The 23,368-nt window shown below is 41.8% G+C and overlaps 1 protein-coding gene across 2 annotated transcripts in view; it reads right to left on the bottom strand.

Moving 5' to 3' along the window:
* LOC143982545 (ubiquitin carboxyl-terminal hydrolase 49-like) overlaps positions 1 to 23,368 on the bottom strand; it is a 162,622-nt gene that overhangs the window by 26,712 nt on the left and 112,542 nt on the right. For both annotated transcript variants that reach the window (XM_077481383.1, XM_077481384.1), the window contains exons 4-6: positions 17,327 to 18,659; positions 16,965 to 17,169; positions 14,995 to 15,103 (exon numbers count right to left, since the gene is read on the bottom strand). In XM_077481383.1, the coding sequence (XP_077337509.1) occupies positions 14,995 to 15,103; positions 16,965 to 17,169; positions 17,327 to 18,643 (1,631 nt within the window). In that variant the 5' untranslated portion in view covers positions 18,644 to 18,659. The remainder of the gene's footprint in view (positions 1 to 14,994; positions 15,104 to 16,964; positions 17,170 to 17,326; positions 18,660 to 23,368) is intronic.

A 23,368-nucleotide genomic window follows, 5' to 3' on the forward strand; every position in this document is an offset into this window, starting at 1 on the left:
TTTTGTCAATTTGTCAGTGCAATATTTCCAGTGATGAAAACTAAACAAAAAATGACCCCACATTTTCATCAATTGATGAAAACTGACGAAAATCATTTCCATTTTCAACATAAAATGTGCGGGATTGGACATTTACCCATGTGAATTTCCGTTTTCCTTGGAGCTCCGCCTCTAAAGCCTGTGAGCGTTTCCCCTCTCAGCAAACAAGGTAGTTTCTGAAGGCATGTTTAGTGGTGTAGAGTGCTTGGCACGGTGTGGCCTCCAGAAACGACCGCCAAGAGCACTGTGCATTACAGGCCTCCTCAGCACCGTCTAGAGCACTGAGCAGTACAAGCATCTTCAGACCATCCAGAGCACTGTGTGCATTACAGGCCTCATCAGACCATCCAGAGCACTTTGCAGCATTTGCAGGCCTCCTCAGACTACCGTCCAGAGAACTGTGCATTACAAGCCTCTTTAGACCGTCAAGAGCACTGCAGTTACAGCATTACAGGCCTCCTCCTCAGACCGTCCAGAACATGTAGTTTGTTCAAACCTTAATACCATAAATAACATATTTGATTTTTTTTTTACTCCAGGAGCATACGAGTTTGGAAATGCTTAAAATAATGCATTACAATTTACCTAAATGCATTTGATTTTAATCTAATTAAATGTACTGGAGATTTTAGTAGACTAAATATGACAAACAATTGCAGATGACCAAAATATGACTAAAACTGGAATGGCATTTTAGTCAAAAGACTGACTAAAATGAAATCAAAATTTGACGCCATAATTAACACTGCATAGTGGAGTCATATGAAGGGAAAATCTGGAGGGCACATCTATGGCCTAATTTTGCTACACTATAAGATCTAATATTGCATACCAGGGCAAGCTAGCACATTGATAAATCACAGGAGAGAAAGCCTGTTAGGTTGCTTCTTGGGCAGATTAGAGCCATTAACAGAACCTGTCATTTATGACTATTACCCAGACAGCACATAAAATACTAAAATTTACAACACAGCTTAAACCAGAGCTGCCAGAACAATCCAATTTAGTGTATCCATTCCAGAGAGTAGCCAGGAATCACTAGAAGTTGGGAAAAGGGTGGGGTATTTATACCTCCTAATCTATTCAGTATAATATTTGACTATTGCTGAAGTGCACATCTAATTTGGCAGAAGCAGTTAAATATAGTAAAGCAGCAGGAAGACATTTTCTCAGGCACGGCTTTATTTTAGCGCATAACTGTGCATGGGTTTCGTCTGGGTACTCCAGTTTCCTCCCACACTCCATAGACATGCTTGTAGGTTAATTGAATCTGGTATAAATTGGTCCTAGTATGTGTATGCATGAATGTGGGTTAGAATGTGAATGTGTATGAATGTGAGTTATTGCGAATGTACAATACATATGTGAAGCACTGCGTGAATTGTCAGTGCTATAGAAGTGCATGCAATAAATATAGGAGATGTAGTAGAAGCACAATGAGCCTAATAAAGGTGTGCTTCAGCGCAAAGAGAATTTTTCTACATTGAGAAAGAGCAGAGTGACAAAGACAAAGGGTCAGAAGTCTGAAACTTCTGCTTTTACTATCCAATGACAACATATGCGTAGTGAGGAGACCTGTGTTACTGAACTGCAGAAGAACAGAATCAGGTCTCCACTTCTGCCAGACAGTGCTGTGCAAATTTTGGGACTGGATGGACAGAATCAAATCCTTTCATAGATAACACAGCTAACATATATATTTCATCTGTGTACCGATTTGCCTGGAGTTAAGTTTTAAACTTTACATGGAGGCAAAACTTTTAACGTTTTGGCTAGAGTGGGGAAGCGTTACAGTAGATCCTCTGGCAAGTTTTTATTGCCTTCTCTGACCCTGTTAGGTAGATTAACAACGGGTTACTGGGAGAGAATGAGGGGATCTCTTTAACCGCTTGCTGACCACCTCACGCCAATATAAGTTGGCAGAAGGGCTCATAGGGGCAAACTAACATACCTGTATGTTGCCCCTTAAGAGGCGGCATGCGGGCACGCGTACGCAGCAAGCTCCGTGAGGTGGTTTGGACTATTGCCGCGGGATACCGCATCTCACCGAGAGGAAGAGAGGGGAGATGCTAATGTAAACTAGCATCTCCCCGTTCTGCCTAGTGACAGTGTCACTGATCTCTGCTCCCTGTGATCGGGAGCAGAGATTAGTGATGTGTCACACGTGGCCATGCCCATCCAGATAGAATCAATCCCCAGGACATACTTAACCCCTACACTGCTCCCTAGCGGTTAACCCCTTCACTGCCATTGTAATTTACACAGGAATCGGTGCATTTGTATAGCACTGATTGCTGTATAAATGACAATGGTCCCAAAAATGTTTTCCAAAATGTGTCAAAAATGTGTCTGCCATAATGTCGCAGTCAAATAGCTGATTGCCGACATTACTAGTAAAAAAAAAAAAATATGAATTAAAAAAGCCATAAAACGATCCCCTATTTTGTAAATGATATAACTTTTGCGCAAACCAAACGCTTATTGCGTTTATTTTTTACCAAAAATATGTAGAATACGTACCGGCTTAAACTGAGGGAAAAAAAAAGTTATGTATATATATATATATATATATATATATATATATATATATATATATATATATATACACACACACACACACACACACACACACACACATATATACATACATACACATACATATATACACACACACACACAATAACTTTTTTTTCCTCAGTTTAGGCCGATACGTATTCTCCCTGCTTTTTTTGCTGGACTGCTACAATTTTTCAAATGGATAAGATGAGATTTCTCAGAAATGAATTGCTACACAGTGGGGACAATTTATGTAGCGTGCAGCAGAGGCTGGGGCTTTTCCCCACCATAGCAACCAGCCTTATTAAATGTACTCTTCTGCAATGAGACAATGCAACCAAAGATTCTGACTGCTGACCGTGGTAGCATATAACCAGTGCTGTGGGGGGATGTGAAGGGGGACAGTGCTGTGTGCGGGGAGGAGCTGACGTAAAAAGGGGGGCAGTGCTGTGAAAGAGAAGTGAAAGGAGCAGTGCTGTGGGGATATGAGAAAGGGAGCAGTGTCATGGTGGGCAAGATGGGAAGGAGATAAGCAGTTGCACACAAAATGAGGTGCTGCACAGAAAATGTACAGGGGCACCACTGACTCTAAAACGCACTGAAATACAAGGTGCAGTTTCCCCACACATGGAAATAGCATGGTACAAACCCAACATGCGGCTGCATTTTAAAAAAAAGGTGCCAAGACCTTTTCACAGCAGAAAACACAGGCACAGCAGCCCATTCAAATGAATGAGCTGTTGTGCCTGCATACCTGGGCTGTGATTTAAAGACTCATCGTATCAAAATGAGATTCTGGCCTCTCCTGGAAGAAAAGGTTTCTAATTGGAGCTCCGTGAATTTTAATTCAATACCCCTGCTTTACAGGCCCCTAATAAAAAATAAATAAATGCACATTTTTTTACCTGCAAAAAGGACGTACATTTATTATTGTTATTTATTTTTATTTTTTAAAGTGAACTTGGCGTTTAACAGATGCTGTCTGAAATAGATCTTGAAAAGCATATGATGAAAAACTATTCTGTGTCTTTATGAAACTCTGATCACTTGGAGAAAAGCAATAACCTGCATTTGAGAGGCGTGAGGTTTGAACGTCTGATCTGACATTTCAAAAGAATCTGCAGCTATATCTGCTGATCACTGAACCAGAAGGCATCAACAGATTTTTATTTTTTTTCCTTTAACCTTTTCACAAGCAAGAATGCAACAGATACATCACAGCTATCCCTCTCTCCTGTACAGCCACAAAGCTATACAGACCTCTCACATTTTTTGTAAGTATTATATCTTTTCATGGGACAACACTGAAGAAATTACACTTTTCTACAATGTAAAGTAGTGTGTGCACAACTTATAACAGTGTAAATTTGCTGTCCCCTCAAAATAACACACAGCCATTAATGTCGAAACCGCTGGCAACAAAGTGAGTACACCCCTAAGTGAAAATGTCCAAATTGGGCCGACAGTGTCAATATTTTGTGTGGCCACCATTATTTTCCAGCACTGCCTTAACTCTCTTGGGCATGGAGTTCACCAGAGCTTCACAGGTTGCCACTGGAGTCCTCTTCCACTCCTGCATGATGACATCGTGGAGCTGGTGGATCTTAGAGACCTTGTGCTCCTCCACCTTCCATTTGAGGATGCCCCACAGATGCGCAATAAAGTTTTTAGGTCTGGAGACTTGCTTAGCCAGTCCAACACCTTTAACCTCAGCTTCTTTAGCAAGGCAATGGTCGTCTTGAAGTATAAAGTGTGTTTGGGGTCATAATGTTGAAATACTGCCCTGCGGCCCAGTCTCCGAAAGGAGGGGATCGTGCTCTTCTTCAGTATGACACAATACATATTACAAAAGGAAGAAAAGTATCTAAAACCGTCCCTTACTTCCTCCTATCTCAGCGCTATGGGTTTCTAGTTTGGATCATATAGGCAATACAAATTAAAACAAATGTTAAAATTAATAAAAAACACCTATGTGTTTAATCAGCGGGCCCCTTAAAAACATAAAAACAAAAGTAAATACTAGAATATGATAAAGTTTATTACTGTTTGAAAATTCAATCAGATAGATATTAAATGTTATCACAGCGGCGCTCCTGTCAAGCTAAACACATTGATTGGCCAACATATGTACTTAACCATATGCAATCAATAAATACAATATTTGATACACAGGCACAGTGACCAAAGAATAAACAGTAGAATGATAATAGGAATGATGGAAAGAAAAAAGTCCGTAATGAGTTTGGTGGACCTAAAGAAGTCTACTGGCGAGTGCACCTTTCACCACAATCCTCCACATGTGCGCCACACACCCTGTTGGGGATCAAACTCACCAGACTGATAATAAAAATGAGCCTCAAATAACCACAATATCCTGCCTCATATACCAATACGATCAGATTGGAAAGAGATGGTTGGAGATCTGCTCCCAGACGTCCACGAAATCCTACCTTATACACTGATTAGGTCGTACTGGAAAGTTTCAGGGGGCCAGGAACTCCAGGACCATAAGGAGAAATAAACTCCATAAAGCAGTTCCGTTTCTACTATTTATTCAGTGCTTCTGGTAAAAACATTGCTTATAATTCTTCAAACAAAATACAAATTCTGGTTCCACAGTTTGATCAGGTGGCAAGGTGTCAATATGCTGATCTGTCTTAGCCATTACTGGGATATCGGAGGCACTGGCAGTACAGTGGGAGCAATACGGAACACTCACCGCCTATGTACTTCCTCCTTCCTATTCCTCAGCACGGTCCTTGGAACGCAGCGTAGATTATGTTTCTTTCCGGTCGCCGTGAAATCACACCGTGACCGGTTTCGTCATTCCAACTGTCAAGAGGCATGGTCTCATGGCATGGCATCCTAGACTTTATTCGAAAAACTCTCAATTGTCATTAACTCTTTGTATGACACAAAGCTTCCACAAGGTGCACAACGGAAGCTGCAGGTTATTAACCACCCCCAATGAATTACCCATGGGCAAATGGCAGATAATGACACCGAACCAGAGATCATTGCAATCCAAATTCATGTAAATTTTCAACAGAAGAGTGTGTATACAACAGTATTCGATTTTTTTTTTAAAAGGGTCATTGATTTAATTCTCTTAATTCCTCAAATCTCTCAAATAGACCCACTAAACAGATATTTGGTGTAATTTTATACTAAAATTGCAGATTGGTAATAGGCAGAGGTATAAACAGTCCACTATTCTTACTCACAAAATCAAGAAAAGACATTTCTAAAAATAGAAAAACTAACTAAATACATTTAAATAACTTAAAATTTACACAATTTTATTAATCCCATAAGAACATTTAAAACATTATTAATATATATTATTATATATAAAAAGTTTATATATAAAAATATATCTAAATCAATACAATCATTGATCACTATGGTGACCTCATAATAGTCTTATCTGTGAAACCACTTTTAAGGAGATCAATTTTTAAAGGGGCACTTCATTCCTAGAACCATAGGAAGGCAATTTAAAAATAAACACTACATGGACATTATTCCCAAAAGAAAATTTGGTATATACTCTTCATACATCTAGTAGTCGCTTAAAAAAACAGTTCAGATCTAAGTCTACAATTTACCCTTTGGGGGTAAGACTATCAGTTAAAGTGGTTGTAAACCCTTACAAACCACTTTGACCTACAGGTAAGCCTAGATTAAGGCTTACCTGTAGGTCCAAGAAATATCTCCCAAACCTATACGGTTTAGGAGATATTTGCCCGAAGACGGGCACCGCTATCTACGGCGCATGCGCACTGAGCGGGGCATCTTCGATGATGGCGCGAGTCTTGGCTCCCGTGCGCATGCGCAGGAGTGACAGCATCGCTGCTCCAGCGAATCACGGCGCCGGAGCAGCGAGACCCACAGAGACCCACCAAGAAGATGGACGCTCGGAACTACAGGGGACAGCGGTGACTTCGCTGGCTCCTGTGTCAGGTAAGTGACACATAATGGACTACTATGCGATGCATAGGAGTCCATTATGCTTTGCCTTTACAGGGAATGAAAGAGGAAGTAAACTCATCATGGTTTACTTCCTCTTTAAATAGATCTACCGAGTTTCTCTAAGCGTTCTCTCATCATATTAGAACCCCTCCATGCTGGTTTAATATGATCACGACCCCAAAAATCTTAAACCTGCAGGGTCCTGGTTATGGCCTAATTTAAAGTGGGACACATTGTGGTCTTTGAAGCCTACAGAGATATTGTGAACATGTTCAGCTATTCGATTTCCTTAAAGGACTAAAAAAATAAGTCACTGTTTAATCCACCGAATGTAGCCACCCAAGATCCTGAGCTATTTAAAAATTTTGTGTTATGTGATTTAGAACTCTTAACCCCAAAAAGGATGCAAATCCTAGATATGTTAAGAGGGGATATAGGCCTTGGAGTCCAGGAAGAATATAGTCATCAGACCTGCAGACAAATGGGGTGAAGTGGTAATTATGTCAAAAGAAAAATATGACAACCAATTAAAGAGTTTATTGTCTGATGCAGATACTTATCAAAAATTGGAAAGGGACCCCACCACCCAATATAGATTAGAATTGGAGGCCCTGATAGATTCAGGATATTTGACACCTAGCAGTAGTCATATACCTACCATCAACACCGTTCCTAAAATTCATAAGGATCCCCAGAATCCTCCTCCTAGACCCATTGTTAATGGGATAGGGTCAGTAACCTCTAGGTTGGGTTTATATTTAGATACAGTCCTACAGGATAGGGACTGCCACTAAGGCTTATTTCAAGGACATAGAGCTTAGTAGGAAATTGTCTTAACTGATCAAAAGGACGTTTTTTTCGTCACCTCAGACGTGAGTAGTAGATGATTTAACATGAAGATGCCCTCTTGGTCCTTAACTGGGCCTTGAGCAAAAGAGACGATCTACCATATGCACAAAGTTTTTTGAGAAATGCATTGAACTTCTGTCTCTGTCAATTGTTTTTGGTAGCAAATTTTTATTTAATTTTTTTTTTTTTTTTTACAAAGAAAAGGGGAGCGGCAATGGGCGCAAAATTTGCACCCAGTATAGCCAACCTCTTTATGGGGGAATGGGAGGATAAGGTGGTGTTCCATAACAGGAGGACAGAGCTCCTATTTTATAGGCACTATATTGATGATCTCTTCCTGATATGGTCCAGCCCAGAATGTTTTTAGAACATCTAAACAATAATACTATTGAACTGTCCAGTCAGTGGAGCAAGTAACAAATTAATTTCCTTGATGTAAATATTTACCGTGTAGAAGACAGGTTGCAAACTAAGGTGTTCAAGTCCACTGATGGGAACAGTTTCCTCCCCACACACAGTGGTCATCATGTCCTCTGGTTGAGGAATGTACCAAAGGGTCAGATGAGAGTAAGAAGGAACTGTTCAATGCTTGAGGGCTATGATTTACAATCAACAGAATAAAAAATTGATTTCTTGAAAAGGGATACAAGATCGAACATCTCGACGCGGTTGTTGAGGAAATTAGAACTGTAGCTTGAGAAGATTTTCTGAGAGATGTATCTTCAGAATTAAGGAATATGGATCACGAGTGGAGATTTAGTTCTTCATTTCACTCTCAATTTAGAGAGGTAGAGAATATTTTTAATACCCACTGGCATGTCCTCTGTTTGGACAAAAACCTGAATAAACCAAAATGTATCTACCGCAAAGCTCCCCTAGTTGACCTCCATACTTTTGGAACAGATGGCTTTTTTGCCTATAGGAAGTGTAAAGCGTGTAAAGAAGCGAGTAGACCGATGAGAGAGGTCAAAAGATTTATATCCCCTTCTAATAAAGAATTTTTTATCAAGCATTTCATCATGTGCAACACAACATACATGGTGTATGCTTTAACATGCCCTTGTGGGCTTATGTATATTGTAAGAACTAAACGTCTTAAGGATTCGAATAGCTGAACATGCTCACAATATCTCTATAGGCTTCAAAGTCCATAATGTGTCCCTCCACTTTAAATTACACCATAACCAGGACCCTGCAGGTGTAAGATTTTGGGATATTGATCATATTAAACCAGCATGGAGGGATACTAATATGGTGAGAGAAAACTCAACGAGAGTGTTTAACTGATAGCCTTACCTCCAAACGGTTAAATGTAGACTTAGATCTGAACTGTTTAAGTGACTTCAAGATGTACGAAGAGTATATACCAAATTTCCTTTTGGGAATAATGTCCATGTAGTGTTTATTTTTAAATGACCTTACTATGGTTCTAGGAATGAAGTGCCCCTTGAAAAATTTATCTCCTTAAAGTGGTTTCAGAGATAAGACTATTATGAGGTTGCCATAGTGGGCAATGATTGTACCGATTTAGATATATAAAATGTTATATATATATATTTTTTAATAATGTTTTAAATATTCTTATGGAATTAATAAGAATGTGTAAATTTAGTTATTTAAATGTATTTAGTTTTCTATTTTAGAAACTGTTCTTGAGCTTGTGTGTAAAAATAGTAGACCGTTTATAAAATGGAATACTGTTGTATACATACTCTTCTGTTGAGAATTGACATGAATTTAGATTGTAATGATCTCTGGTTCAGTGTCATTATCTGCCATTTGCCCCTGAGTAATTCATTGGGGGTGGTTAATAACCTGCAGCTTCCATTGTGCACCTTGTGGAAGCTTCGGGTCATACAAAGAGTTAATGACAATTGAGTTTTTTTGAATAAAGTCCGGGACGCTGCACCGTGAGACCACGCCCCTTTGACAACGTGGGAATGATGAAAACGGGTCAGGGCGTGATTTCACGGCGACTGGAAGAAACGTAATCTACACTGCGTTCCAAGGACTATGCTGAGGAATAAGAAGAAGTACATAGGTGGCGAGTGTTCCGTAATTGTTCCCACTGTGCCTCCAATATCCCAGTGACAGCTAACAGACAGATCAGCATATTGCCACCTGATCAAACTGTGGAACCAGAATTTGTATTTTGTTGGAACAATTTTAACCACTTCTTGAGCAGCGCATGCCAATGTACGTCAGCAGAATGGCACGGGCAGGCATATTGGTGTACAGGTACGTCCAATCTTAAATGCCGCCCTGCCATTGCTGTATAAATGACAATGGTCCCAAAAATGTGTCAAAAACGTCCGACGTGTCCGCCATAATGTCGCAGGCACAATAATAAAAAAAAAAAAAAAAAAAAAAAAAAAAAAAAAAAAAATCGCTGATCGCCGCCATTACCAGTAAAAAAATAAATGAATAAAAATGCCATAAAACTATCCCCTATTTTGTAAACGCTATAACCAATCGCTTATTACGATTTTTTTTACCAAAAATAGGTAGAAGAATACGTATCAGCCTAAACTGAGAGGAAAAAAAAGTTTTTTTATATATATTTTTTGGGGCTATTATAACAAAGTAAAAAATAATGCCTTTTTAAAATTGTTGCTTTATTTTTGTTTATAGCGCAAAAAATAAAAACCGCAGGGGTGATCAAATACCACCAAAAGAAAGCTCTAAAAGGACGTCAATTTTGTTTGGGAGCCATGTCGCATGACCGCGCAATTGTCAGTTAAATCGACGCAGTGCCAAATCGCAAAAAGTGGTTAAGCAATGTTTTTACCAAAGCACTGAATAGTAACAACGGAACTGCTCTATGTGGAGTTTATTTCGCCTTATGGTCCTGGAGTTCCTGGCCCCCTGAAACTTTCCAGTACGACCTAATCCATGTATACAGTAGGATTTCGTGGACGTCTGGGAGCAAATCTCCAACCGGATCTTTCCAATCTGATCGTATTGGTATATGAGACAGGATATCGTGGTTGTTTGAGGCTTTTTTTTATTATCAGTCTGGCGAGTTTGAACCGCAACGGGGTGTGTGGAGCACATGTGGTGGATTGTGGTGAAAGGTGCACTCGCCAGCAGACTTCTTTAGGGCCACCAATCTAACTCATTACGGACTTTTTTCTTTCCATCATTCACTCTATTATCATTCTACTATTTATTATTTGGTCACTGTGCTTGTGTATCAAATATTGTATTTATTGATTGCATATAGTTAAGAACATATGTTAGCCAGTCAATGTGCTTAGCTTGACAGGAGCGCCGCTCTGATAAAATGTAATATCTGATTGAATTTTCAAACTGTAATAAACCTTATAATATTCTAGTAAGTCACAGTACATGTTGGCATTTATGGTTCCCTCAATGAACCGTAGCTCCCCAGTCCTGGCAGCACTCATGCAGCCGCAGACCACGACACTCTCACCACCATGCTTGACTGTAGGCAAGACATGCGTGTCTTTGTACTCCTCACCTGGTTGCCCCCACACATGCTAGACAGCATCTGAACCGAAAAAGTTTATCTTGGTCTCATCAGACGACAGGACATGGTTCCAGTAATCAATGTCCTTAGTCTGCTTGTCTACAGCAAACTGTCTGCGGTCTTTCTTGTGCATCATCTTTAGAAGAGGCTTCCTTCTGGAACGACAGCCATATAGACCAATTTGATGCAGCGTATGGTCTGAGCACTGATAGAATGACCGCCCCTTCAAGCTCTGCAGGAATGCTGGCAGCATTTATACATCTATTTCCCAAAGACAACTTCTGGATTTGACGCCGAGCACGTGCACTCAACTTCTTTGTTCTGAGTGGAACTTCTCCTGTTAAACGGCTGTATGGTCGTGCTGCAGCTCAGTTTCAGGGTCTTGGCAATCTTCTTATAGTCTAGGCCACCTTTATGTAGAGCAACAATTCTTTTTTTCAGATCCTCAAAGAGTTATTTGCCATGAGGTGCCATGTTAAACCTCCAGTGACCAATATGAGAGTGTGAGCGATAACACCAAATTTAACACACCTGCTCCCCATTCACACCTGAGACCTTGTAACCCTAGTGAGTCACATGACACCAGGGAGGGAAAAAGTGGCTAATTGGGCCCAATTTGAACATTTTCACTTAGGGGTGTACCACTTTTGTTGCCACCGGTTTAGACATTAAATGGCTGTGTGTTGAGTTATTTTGAGGGGAAAGCAAATTTACACTGTTATACAAGCTGTACACTCACTACTGTAGCAAAGTGTAATTTCTTTAGTGTTGTCACATGAAGAGATATAATAAAATATTTACAAAATTGTGAGGGGTGTACTCACTTTTGTGAGATACTGCATTTTTATGCATGGACAGCTGTTGCACAACTAAACAAATACATTCTTTGCAAACAAAGCAAAAAGGTCTGGTGAAATCCTTTTCAGTGCTTTTAAGTGAAAGTTCAAAGACCGGGCACTGTCAATTGAAGGAGAAGACTGCAGACTGTTTAGTCTTTATTTAAAGTTTCCAAAGAGATTGTGGGGACTATCTATATATTGATAATCTGAGCAAGTGATGGATGTCACATTCAAAATAAAATACAAGTAAGACAGTGGACATTTTTTCAAGGTTTCATTCTGCTGGTATGGTCATATCTATTGTTGGCATGTGACCCACTTGAAAACCTCATGAATAAGTTCACCATTATAAGTAGAAGAAGATGTGTGCCCCCCTTGTAACAGCAATACATGTGCAAAACATTACAAGAGAATAAAAGTGACAAAATAAGAAAACAGACACAAAAACAAACAAATTATTCATATACATACATACATACATACATACATACATACATACATATAACCCCTATTTATCTGAAAATATCAAGTAACCTTATAAAATATAGGTTATAAAAGAAGTTTAATAGTTAAAGTCATATTATGTACATCTGTTATTTTGAAATTTGATGTTTTTTGTTTTTAAATGCTTCCACATTTAAGTCTGAGTGTATTTGTAATGTAATAGATATACACAGTTTGAAAAGAACCCTGTAGCAAGGTAGGGCAAGTATAATATTGTACATTACTGGGAACTTAAATAAGTCAAAACTGTAACAAAACAAATGTTCTGGTCCACATAGAATAATAAACTGGTGGGACAACTGAAGTGGTTCAAATATGTTTTGACAAGTAATTTCACCAAAATTGTGAGTAGGAATGGCGTGTTCGGGATCCCGCCAGGAAGCCAGCACTGCACACCACTAACCAGAGGCAGTGAGAAATTTCCCGATGCGCAGCTGCACAGATTAAGAAATGCCTCACCGTCTAATTAGCCGTGGGCAGGTGGGATCCCGAACACGCTCGCGCCCATCTCTAAATCTATCCAGAAACAAACTTAATTCTACACAAGTTTAGATCTTTAAGAAACAGCATTTATATAGAATGTTCAAGTCTATAAAATTCTGTTTTACTGGCATTTAGGAAAAATGACATATAGCATGCAAAGTGTGTGCTGGTCCATAATGAGTTAAACTCTCCTCAGAGCTTCAATTACTTAAACCAAAGCACAGATAATATTGCCAAGAGATAAGCATCCCAGTTCAAGCTGACTGAAACAATCTGCAATAAAGGGTGACAGAGAAGAAGGGAAACATCAAATTCTACTGGGAGAAGAGGAGCCAATGGTGAAAAAAGCTGTACAGTATGTGGCAGCAAATCGCAGACTGAGAGGTACACATCAAATTTAGGACTTAAATCCTTTACATGGACTCATTCCCTATACCCCTTTATGTTACCCCCTTAATCCTCCAAAAACTATCCTAGAGCTACAGCCCCATACAAAAACTCAACTGCTTTGGCAGTGCTAAAATATATATGGTCCTGTTAATAAAGCTTAATTTAATTGAAATTGAATTGAGAGAGAGAAGGAGAGACTGACTTTCTCTTATAACCATGGAGAAATTTGGTACCACTCCACTAAAACCCAGAAGAGACAATTCTTTTTCTGAAAAAACTTGAGACTGACAAAAGAATTGCCATTCATTCAGGTTTGAACTATAGATACAGATACAACTCAGGCTGCACCTTTGATTTAATATTTTACATATTAAAACAAATTAAAATGGCACTGACAAAAATTATTGGACCCTTAACCTAATATTTTTCTGCATAAGCTTTAGCAGCAATTACTACAAACAAGTGATTTCAGCAACATCCAATATGTAGTTTCGCCCACTCTTCTTGGTCAACCTGCTCCAGCTGCCTCAATGTTTGAAGGGTGACTTCTGCAGACTACATATTGCAGCTCTCTATAGCAGTTCTATAGGATTCAGATCAGGGCTCATAGAAAGGCACTTCAAAATAGTTCAAGGTTCTGTTCTTAAATGCATTTCGCTGTGCGTTTTGGGTCATTATCCTGTTGATTGAACCAGAACCTGTGACTGAGACACAGCTTTGGAAACTGGCAGTACATTTTATTCTAGAATTCCTTGATAGTCTGAGATTTTTTTGTGCCCTGTGAAGATTCAAGGCACCCCATGCCAGCCACAGCACAGCAGCCCCCAAAACATCCCCTAGGCTCCTACAGTTTTCATAGTAGATAGTTGTCCTTTCCTTTAAAAGCCACATTTTTTGCGATCATCAACCTGATGCGCGTTAACAAAAAGCTTTGATTTTGTCTCTGTCCAAGGGACATTCTCCCAGAAGAATTGTGGGATTGTCAATATGCATTTTAGTAATAACCCTGGGTTTTCTCCCTTTGAACCCAAGGTCGCTCAGAAAGTGATAAATGGTGCAATCGGACATGGATGTGCCTTGACAATGGAATTTAGCTTGTATTTCTTTGGAACCTTCCTTGCTTCTGTCTATACTTCATACTATCCCCTGTTCAATGTGGGGACGATGCTCCTATTGCAGTCACTTCTAGGGGTTTGCTATGCTCCCATAGACCTTAAACTTCTTAAAATTTGAAACCGTAATCACAAAAAACATCAAGATGCTTAGCCATGGTCTTATAGCCTTTGCTTTCTCTGGTCCTTGTTTAGTGTAGTGCACATGAGCATACCAAACAGCAGAGTGAGTATTTTTTTCTAATTAAAAAAAGGCTGGCTGATTACAAGATTGAAGATACCAATTATAAAAAAAAAAAACGTTAGATATAAATCAAAAAATTATAATCTTTTCTAGAACAAATCTGGCCAAGTCATTTTAAATATCTTTGTAGAATAAACAACAATGTATCACTTTTCTTTCCGACATACCAAAAGGTATGCTGTATACATAAGGTTTTAATTTTATCACTGTTCAGGAGGAATGAAGCAATGTTTCCTACGTTTTGTAAAGGTACCAACACATTTGTCCACTTCTACATATACCTTGTTGCTCTTTCCCTTCATGCACTGTACATTGCTATGGCCCTTAACTGTTCCTAAAGGTTTGAAATAGTGGGCCAGACTTCGGATCTCCATGCTGAAGATGGTATCTGCTTACCCAGGGCTCTCTGAATTAGCTATATCTAGTCCAAATCTGTGTCAGTTATTAAATCTTTACATTGCACATACTGAAATAAAGAACTGCAAAATATTTGTGATAAAGAATAATTTATCTTACCTGAAACGCTTAAGATGCAGCCGCAGAACCTGAGGTAGTCTGAATATCATAAGTTGCTTCTTGGCCTCACTGAGCACAAGGGGCTTTGGAGAGGACTTTCGTCTCCGACCTGAAAGAAATTTGAGTTAGCTATCCGGCTGCTAAAGCTGCACAGGTAAACAAGAGAACAGAAAAGTAAGCAGATACTCGATTATGAGTATAGGGATATTGTTTGCAAAATTAGAAAATAGTAAACCAAACTATTTAAACATTTTAGTTAACACTGCTGTTAGCCCATTGATGAATCGGACTTTGAGCTTCCAGCTGTCACAGAGCAGGAGCACGCCTTTATTATTCTGTCTGTCTTTATCTCTACTACCCATGTCCATAAACCTCAATTCATATAAGATAAAAAGTTCCTAGTAATAGGACAGTACTGTCTCCTCATGTTCAGAGTCCTCATTTACCCACTTGTCGACCAGCTCACGCAGATATACTGTGACAGGTCGGCTCTCCTGCACGTCGGTCTGTGCAAGGAGGATAGCGGGTGCACACGCTCGTCCGCCGTTAACACAATGTCAGCCCCAGCGACCTGCGATCATGGTGAGGAGAGACATAATGGGGAACTGCCTATGTAACCAAGGCAATTCCCCATTCTGCCAGATGACATGACAGATCTACTGTTCCCAGTGATCAGGAACAGCGATCTGTCATGTTTCAGCAAGCCCAACCCCCCCCCCCCCCCCCACAGTTAGAACACATCCAGAGAACACACCCAACCCCCTTGATCGCTACCCAGTGTTAACCCCTTCCCTGCCAGTGTCATTTTTACATTGATCAGTGCATTTTTATAGCACTGATCAATATAATAATGTCACTAGTCCCCAAAGTGTGTCATTTGGGGTCAGATTTGTCCGCCACAATGTCGCAGCCCCGCTAAAAATCACAGATCGTTGCCATTACCAGAAAAAAACAAGAATAGGAAAAAATAAATATAGAAGTCCCTAAATCTAGCCTGTAGTTTGTAGATTTGATAACTTTTGAGCAAACCAATCAATATATGCCTATTGCGATTTATTTTTTACCAAAAATATGTAGAAAAATATATATATCGCTCTAAACTGAGGAATACTTTTGATTTTTTATATTTTTTTTGGATATGTATTAGTTTTTTTTTTTTTAATGGTTGGTCTTTTTTTGTTTATAGCGCAAAAAATAAAAAACCGCAGGAGGTGATCAAATACCACCAAAAGAAAGCTCTAAAAGCAGATTAACAGCACAGTGCTTGTGCTATGTAATCTGTCCCCCTCTAAAACTGTAAAAAACCTCCTTGAACCTGACACTTCCTGTATCTCCAGCCCCCCCCTTCATCATCTGCAGCCCTGCTCTGCTCTCTCCCCCTCATCCCCCACTCCCTGCCTCTCAGCTCCATGTCTGTCTCTGCCGCCCCCACCCCACCACCACTATTAGTGCAAATAAATTCTAAATGGTTCCTGCCATCCCCTCTATTATAGATGGCCATACCACACTATATTAGTCTTTTAGAAAAACAAGGCATGTAAATATCTTTTTAGAGCGATCTTCAGGCTGGTCACATGACTCTGGGCCGGTTTCCAGGGCTACTACAGGAGGGGCTGAGCGGCCATGTTATCTCCCCAACTGACATCAGAGGGAGATCTCGACTCCTCCTGCAGAAGCCATGTTTTGGAGCTGTACAGCAGATGCAATTCATGTGGTCGGCCTGAAGATCGCTCTAAATCTGTATTTACATACCTCGTGTTTATATATTATATATATATATATATATATATATATATATATATAAAATAAAAATAAAAGACAGACAAAGTGTACTACGCCTGCCTATAAGAGGGGCTGCCAGTGTTTTTAATGCAAGGGTTAACAAACACTTCAATATTATCACACATTATTCCAACTAGAGAGCCCAAGATAACTTTTCTACTGAAGCTATGACAGCTAATACCACTCACTATTACACTGGTCACAAGCATAAATTCTTCCTTCCAAGGCCTCAGTTTCTGTAAACTTGGATAACATTTCCGTAAGCGTGCATTCAGTAGTAGTGACTGGAGCAATCCCCTTTTCTAGGCAGTGATAACGCTCAGGGAATTCCAGTGACAAATCCCAGAAAGGTTCCACTGTGTCAGACTTATAACTGCATGTCAGACAAGTAACCTGTGAAAAACAAAAACAAAAAAAAAAACATATATACGAAACATTCATGTATTTACGAGGGTCTATTCTAGAAACGAAAAGGCTGCCTGCAAAAAAGATGTAAAGTGAACAGTTGTGAGAGGCTTATATAAAGAACAGTAACAAAAAGTGTTCTCACCTGACTGAGCAGTTGCCCATGGAATATTGTGTTCACTACCTTTAACACCTGTTTGGTGAGCTTCCGCTGGGAAATGGGGATAAGTATTCTGTGTTTGCTGCCCTCAGACTCCAGTTCCTGTTGCACCTTATCCAGAAGCTCACACAAGAACTCCTGAGCATCTTGCTGGTCATATCCCCTAAAGGCTGGAATTAGGTTCCAAACAGAGTGCAGCATGGCAAAGGGCGAAACCAGCGCCCATTTCCCTGACCACATAACTCGAAACAGGGTGTGTAGTTCATGGCAAAGAGAGAGCTGCTTGGTGCTGGGTTCCTTGGCTTGAATTAGCTCCAAGTTTTTCTTAAGCGATGACCCCCCATTCAACTTAAGGCCCCCAGATGGGCACTGTGCACCACTATCACCCATACAGTGCTTGCCATTGGTGCCTTTTCCCAAAAGTTCCTCTTTCTCACAGGGATCCAAGGTAAGGAAGCATTCCCTGAACTTCTGCAGGTGACTCAGTACCTGTAGTATAGAGTTCATGTAACAGGTGTTTCCAAGATTGCGAAGTCCTGTAACTCCAGGGGTCACATTGGGCCGTATTGAGTATAGCTGATTAAAGCGCCTTTGAGCCTCTTTTCTTGAAGCTGGGCTGCTGGTCGTCATGTCCCTGAATTTACGGGGAATAAGGCTGTCCCTGTGTGTGTGCGATAACAGACGGGCACTTTTCCTTGGAGGGGTGTTTGCTAGCTCTTCAAGAAGACGCCGTTTCACTTCTTGACGCTTTAGCCTAGCTTCTTCTTTCCTTCTCTCTAGCTCAGCTTTCTGTCTCTTTTCCTCTAATTTAAGCTGGCCCCTTGAGCTTTTTTCAAACCATTGCCTGAGCGCTTTTGCTAGCAGCGTATGGCGTCGATGCCGCAGTGCTGTGAGCATCAAAGGTTGCCCTTGTGACTTAAGGCTATCAGACCCCTCAATAGCTGTGGTTTGTGAACGCAAACTTCTGCGGCTGGATGTTTCCTGCTTTTGACTCCGCACAGCAGACAGCGCACTTCTCAGTAGCTTTAGGTCACCCTCTGGGTTATCATTTAATACATAGTCCTGGCACAAATAGCAGAAGACATAATGCTCATGCACCTCCATAACCAAAGGGTGTCTGCTTTCTTGGAAGTGGCGCAACGCATGCTCTTCAATGTAACGTCCACAGGCCACATGGGAACACTTGAGACAGGCCCATATGGATTCTTTAGTATCACAATCCACACAGCGCCATTTCTGTGGATTTAATATTGAGTGGTCTTGGGATAAGCGCAAGCGTCCCACGTGTTTACATCGATCCATGTCTCACAGCAAAATCCTACAGGGAAACATAAGGCAGTAAGAATCACACAAGTTTGTAAAATATTAATTTTAATTTTTATATCTAAATTATTTTGCAAAGTAACATGGAGCAGATTCACAAAAAAAAAAAAAAAAAAAAGTAAAGTATACAAAAATTAAATTTTAGCAGAAAATGCAGCAAGAGGCTAATTTCACTCAAATTTCAGGAAAGGCGAAGTTAGTAAAGGCAACTGTGTTAAATAAATTCTTCTCTTCAGTTTATGTGAGCAAACGAAGGGTATAATAAACATGACCATAATCTTAACCACTTTAACCCGGGAAGGATTTACCCCCTTCCTGACCAAGCCCTTTTTTGTGATACGTCATTGCGTTGCTTTAACTGACAATTGCGTGGTCAAGCAACGTTGTACCCAAACAAAATTGACGTCCTTTTTTCCCCACAGAGCTTTCTTTTGCTGGTATTTATAGCACAAAAAATTAAAACTGCAGAGGTGAACAAAAAGAGACAATTTTGAAAAAAAAAAAAGCAATATATTTTTTACTTTTTGCTAGAATATATATCCCCAAAAACATAACAAACAAATTATATAAAAATAGGATTTTTTGTACTTTTCTCTGTAATTCACCAACCGACACAGCTCCTCTCTAACAAAATGGCAAAGTTGTAATACAACACTTCAGAACTTTTAGTTCCGCCCAGGGGGCGGTCCCTAGGCTACAACCCCTACAGCCTGCCCTAGCAGACTCAGTACATCAACAAGCAGTATAACGCAAAGAGAAAAAGGAGGGGCGGGTGCTGTGTCGGTCGGTTAATTACAGAGAAAAGGATTTTATAGTGAGTACAAAAAAATCCTATTTTCTCTTATATTCACCGACCAACACAGCTCCTCTCTGTAACAAAATGGGACATTCCCAAGCAGTGCCAAACAAGGGGTGGGAAAACAGCATAAAACTTCATCCACCTTGGCAAGTGGGAACTAGTGAAACTTTACCCACCAAACAGTGCGTGGAAAAACCACCACAAAAATCAGGGTATCTTCAACAGGAGTGATTACCCAAAAACAGCACCAAAACTGCGGAAGTAATGCAACAGTGCATTAAAATCAGGGTATCCGCAACAGGAGTGATCACCCCAAAAAAAAACAAATAAAAAAACAAATAAAAAACAAAAAACAGTACTGTGTTTTTTCGAAAAACCAGGAAAAAAATTTATTTTGTATTTTTAATTGCAACTGCATGGTCGCCTGCAAAACTTTGCGCCCAAAACAGGCATCAGCCGTTGCACTGACGTCTACAATGTAAAATTTGATAAACGTGTGGACAGATGACCAAGTCACCACCTTACACACCTGAACGACAGATGCCTGGTATCGGAAAGCCCAAGACGTCCCGATTGCCCTCGTGGAGTGGGCCGTGACCGGAAAGGAGGGCACCTGCCCCTTCAAGGCGTAGGCTTGTACTGCAATCTGTCTGATCCACATAAAAATGGTGGCCGACGAGACCGCTATGCCTTTCTTTGGACCAGCCTTCGAAACAAACAGTGAGTCTGACTTCCGAAAAGGAGCCGTGGCAGACAAATACACCCCAAGAACCCGAACCACATCCAGAGTGTGAAGGGCCACCTCCTTAGGATGTTTCGGCTTAGGACACAGAAATGGCAACACAACGTCCTCATTGATATGAAAAGCCGAAACTACCTCTGGTAGAAAGGACGGTTGCAGACGCAATACCACCTTATCCTTGTGGATAACCAGATAGAGCGACTTGTAAGACAAGGCTTCCAGTTCCGAAACCCTCCTTGCCGATGCGATGGCCACAAAAAAGACCACTTTCTGGGAAAGAGTCAACAGGGGAATCTCCCGGATATTTTCAAACGGCGGTTTTTGAAGCGCCGATAACACCAGGTTCAAATCCCAAGGGGGTAACGGTGGACTACATGACGAACCCCCTGAACAAAAGGTACTCACTAACGAGTGAGACGCTAAGGGGTCGCTGGAAAAAACAAAACAAAAAAAAGACAGCCAAAGCTGAAATTTGTCCTTTAATGGTGCTCAGTGCCAATTTCTGGTCTACTTCTTGCTGAAGGAACAGCAGGATCCTGGATATGGAAAAGGAGCGTGGATGCCATCCTTTCTCCTCACATGGAGATATAGGCCTTCCAGACACGATGTTATATCTTCCAAGAGGAAGATTTTTATGCTCTCAACATGGTTGAGATCCCCGATTCCGACAAACCCTGGTTCCTCAACACCTGGCTCTCAATAGCCATGCCGTTAAAACCAGCGATGGTAAAGCAGAATGGAGAATCGGACCTTAAACCAGAAGGTCCTCCCGCAACGGCAGTAGTCAGGGAGCGTCTGCCACCAGATGCACCAGATCTGTGCACCAAGGACGCTGAGGCCAATCTGGGGCAACCAGTATTACTGGGATCCCCTCGGCTTCCACACTGCGAAGCAGGCATGGCAAAAGTTTTAATGGAGGAAAGGCGTAGATCAGCTGGTACTGATCCCACTGAGCCACCAGCGCGTCCGACGCATCTGCCCAAGGATCTCTTGTCCTGGGCACGAATCCTGGCACCTTCCGATTGAGACGGGAGGCCAGAAGATCCACGTCTGGTGTGCCCCAACTCAGGCACAGTGACCTTCGGATGCAATGTCCATTCCCTGGGTCCAGCATTTGGCGACTCAGATAGTCCACCTGCCAGTTTTCCACTCCGGAGTGTAAATGGCCAATAGGGCCGGTACATGTCGCTCTGCCCACCGAAGTATGTGAGCGACCTCCCGAGCAGCGGCTGAGCTTCTTGTTCCCCTTTGGTGATAGACGTATGCCACCGCGTTGGCGTTGTCCAATTGGATCCTGATCGGACGTCCTTTCAGTCTCATTGATCATGTGGATAGGCACAGCCTGATCGCTCTCATTTCAAGCCGATTGATTGGCAACCTGGATTCTTCCGTCGACCAGAGGCCCTGAGCCGAATGAACCCCCATCACTCCACCCCAGCCAGATAGGCTGGCATCCGTTGTGATCACTGTCCACTTCAGAGGTAGGAAAGATTTTGCTGACTAAATCACTGGGGGCCTCAACCACCAGATCAGTGAGTCTGACTGACTGGCTCACCTGGATCTGGCGATCCAGGGACAACTGAGATTTGTCCCATTTTGACAAAATCTCCTACTGCAGGACTCTGGTATGGAACCGGGCAAATGGCACCGCCTCGAAGGAGGCCACCATGAGCCCCAGGACTCGCAGGCAAAAGCAAAGCAACGACCACTGGCGGTTCGTCAGCAATGTACCTGCGGATCTGAGAGTCTGCAGTTTGTCTGAAGGGAGAACACTCTCACTTCCAAGGAGTCCAGCAGCAAGCCTAGGTACTCCAGACGCTGGGTCGGCACCAAAACCGACTTCTTTATCTCAGAAGGAGATAGTCTAGGTAACCCATGATCTCGATCGCACATTGCCGCAGCAACGCCAAAACTGGAGCCACCCTTGGTAAAGACTCGGGGGGCTGATGCCAGGCCAAAAGGGAGAGCCACATACTGATAGTGGGCTTCCCCAACTGCAAATCGCAGAAACTTCTGATGCCTTAGGCATATGGGTATGTGCAGGTATGCATCCTGGATGTCTAGACGCCAGGAAGTCCCCTTGATGGAGTGCAGCGACTACCGAGCGAACTGATTCCATTCTGAACCTCTGCACTTTTACAAAGTGATTGATGGCTTTTAGATCCAAGATTGGACGTACCCCTTCCTTTTTGGAAACTACAAACATATTTGAGTAGAATCCCTGGAAACGTTCCGAGTCCGGAACCGGTACAACCACCCCGTGACTCAGCAGGTCCCTTATTGCCCCCAAGAGGGCCTCCCGGCGAACCGGGGAAATGGGTATGCTGGAGGGGAAGAATCTTTTCTGTGGCCAAGAGAGGAACTCTATCTTGTAGTCGGAGGAAATCATCGCAAACCCATCGGTCGGACAGTCGAGAGGACCACCGGGCTGCAAACTCCCGAAGACGGCCCCCCACCCGAAAACAAGGGTGGGGGCGAACCTTCATGCGGTGCCAGGGACGCTTTTGTCCACCCGTGGACGTCCTGTCGGGCTGGGGGCGCTTTTTCGAAGCTCCGGGCGGACAAAAAAGCAGTTTGTGAGTGGAAAAAAAGGGCCCTTGCCTATGGCGTGGTTCCTTAGAATTCCTGGCCTGTGGGAGCAGTGTAATCTTACCACCAGTGGCATTTTTAATAATGTCATCCAAAATGGCTCCAAAGAGCCGGTCGCCAAGGAAGGGAAGATCCGTCAGGGCTTTTTGGGATGCCTGGTCGGCAGACCAGCATTCTAACCATGTTAGGCACCTCAGCACCACAGCTGACACTGAAGCCCCGGAAAACAACGGGAGAGTATCCAGGGACACATCACAGACGTACTTAAGGCCTTGCACTAGTTGGTCTGCTAGTTCCATGCAGACGGGAGAAGCCTGTTGCTCTCCCAATTCGTGATGCAAAAGTTTTGCCCACTCAGTCAGTGTCTGCAACACTAGTGCGGATGCCAGTACTGGTCGCATGGCAGACCCCACAACCGTAAACAAGGAATGAGCCACTGCCTTGGCCTTCCTGTCCCTGGGATCCTAAAATGCAGGAGTCCCTTCTACCGGGATCGTGGTTACTTATTTAACCTGGATACTGGGGAGTCCACGACCGGAGGAGCTGACTACTTTTTGAGAAGGCTTTCCTCAAA

Source organism: Lithobates pipiens, unplaced genomic scaffold (genome assembly GCF_037356315.1).
Source record: "Lithobates pipiens isolate NorthernLeopardFrog02 unplaced genomic scaffold, aLitPip1_a1.2 Scaffold_16, whole genome shotgun sequence".
Lineage (NCBI taxonomy): Eukaryota > Metazoa > Chordata > Amphibia > Anura > Ranidae > Lithobates > Lithobates pipiens.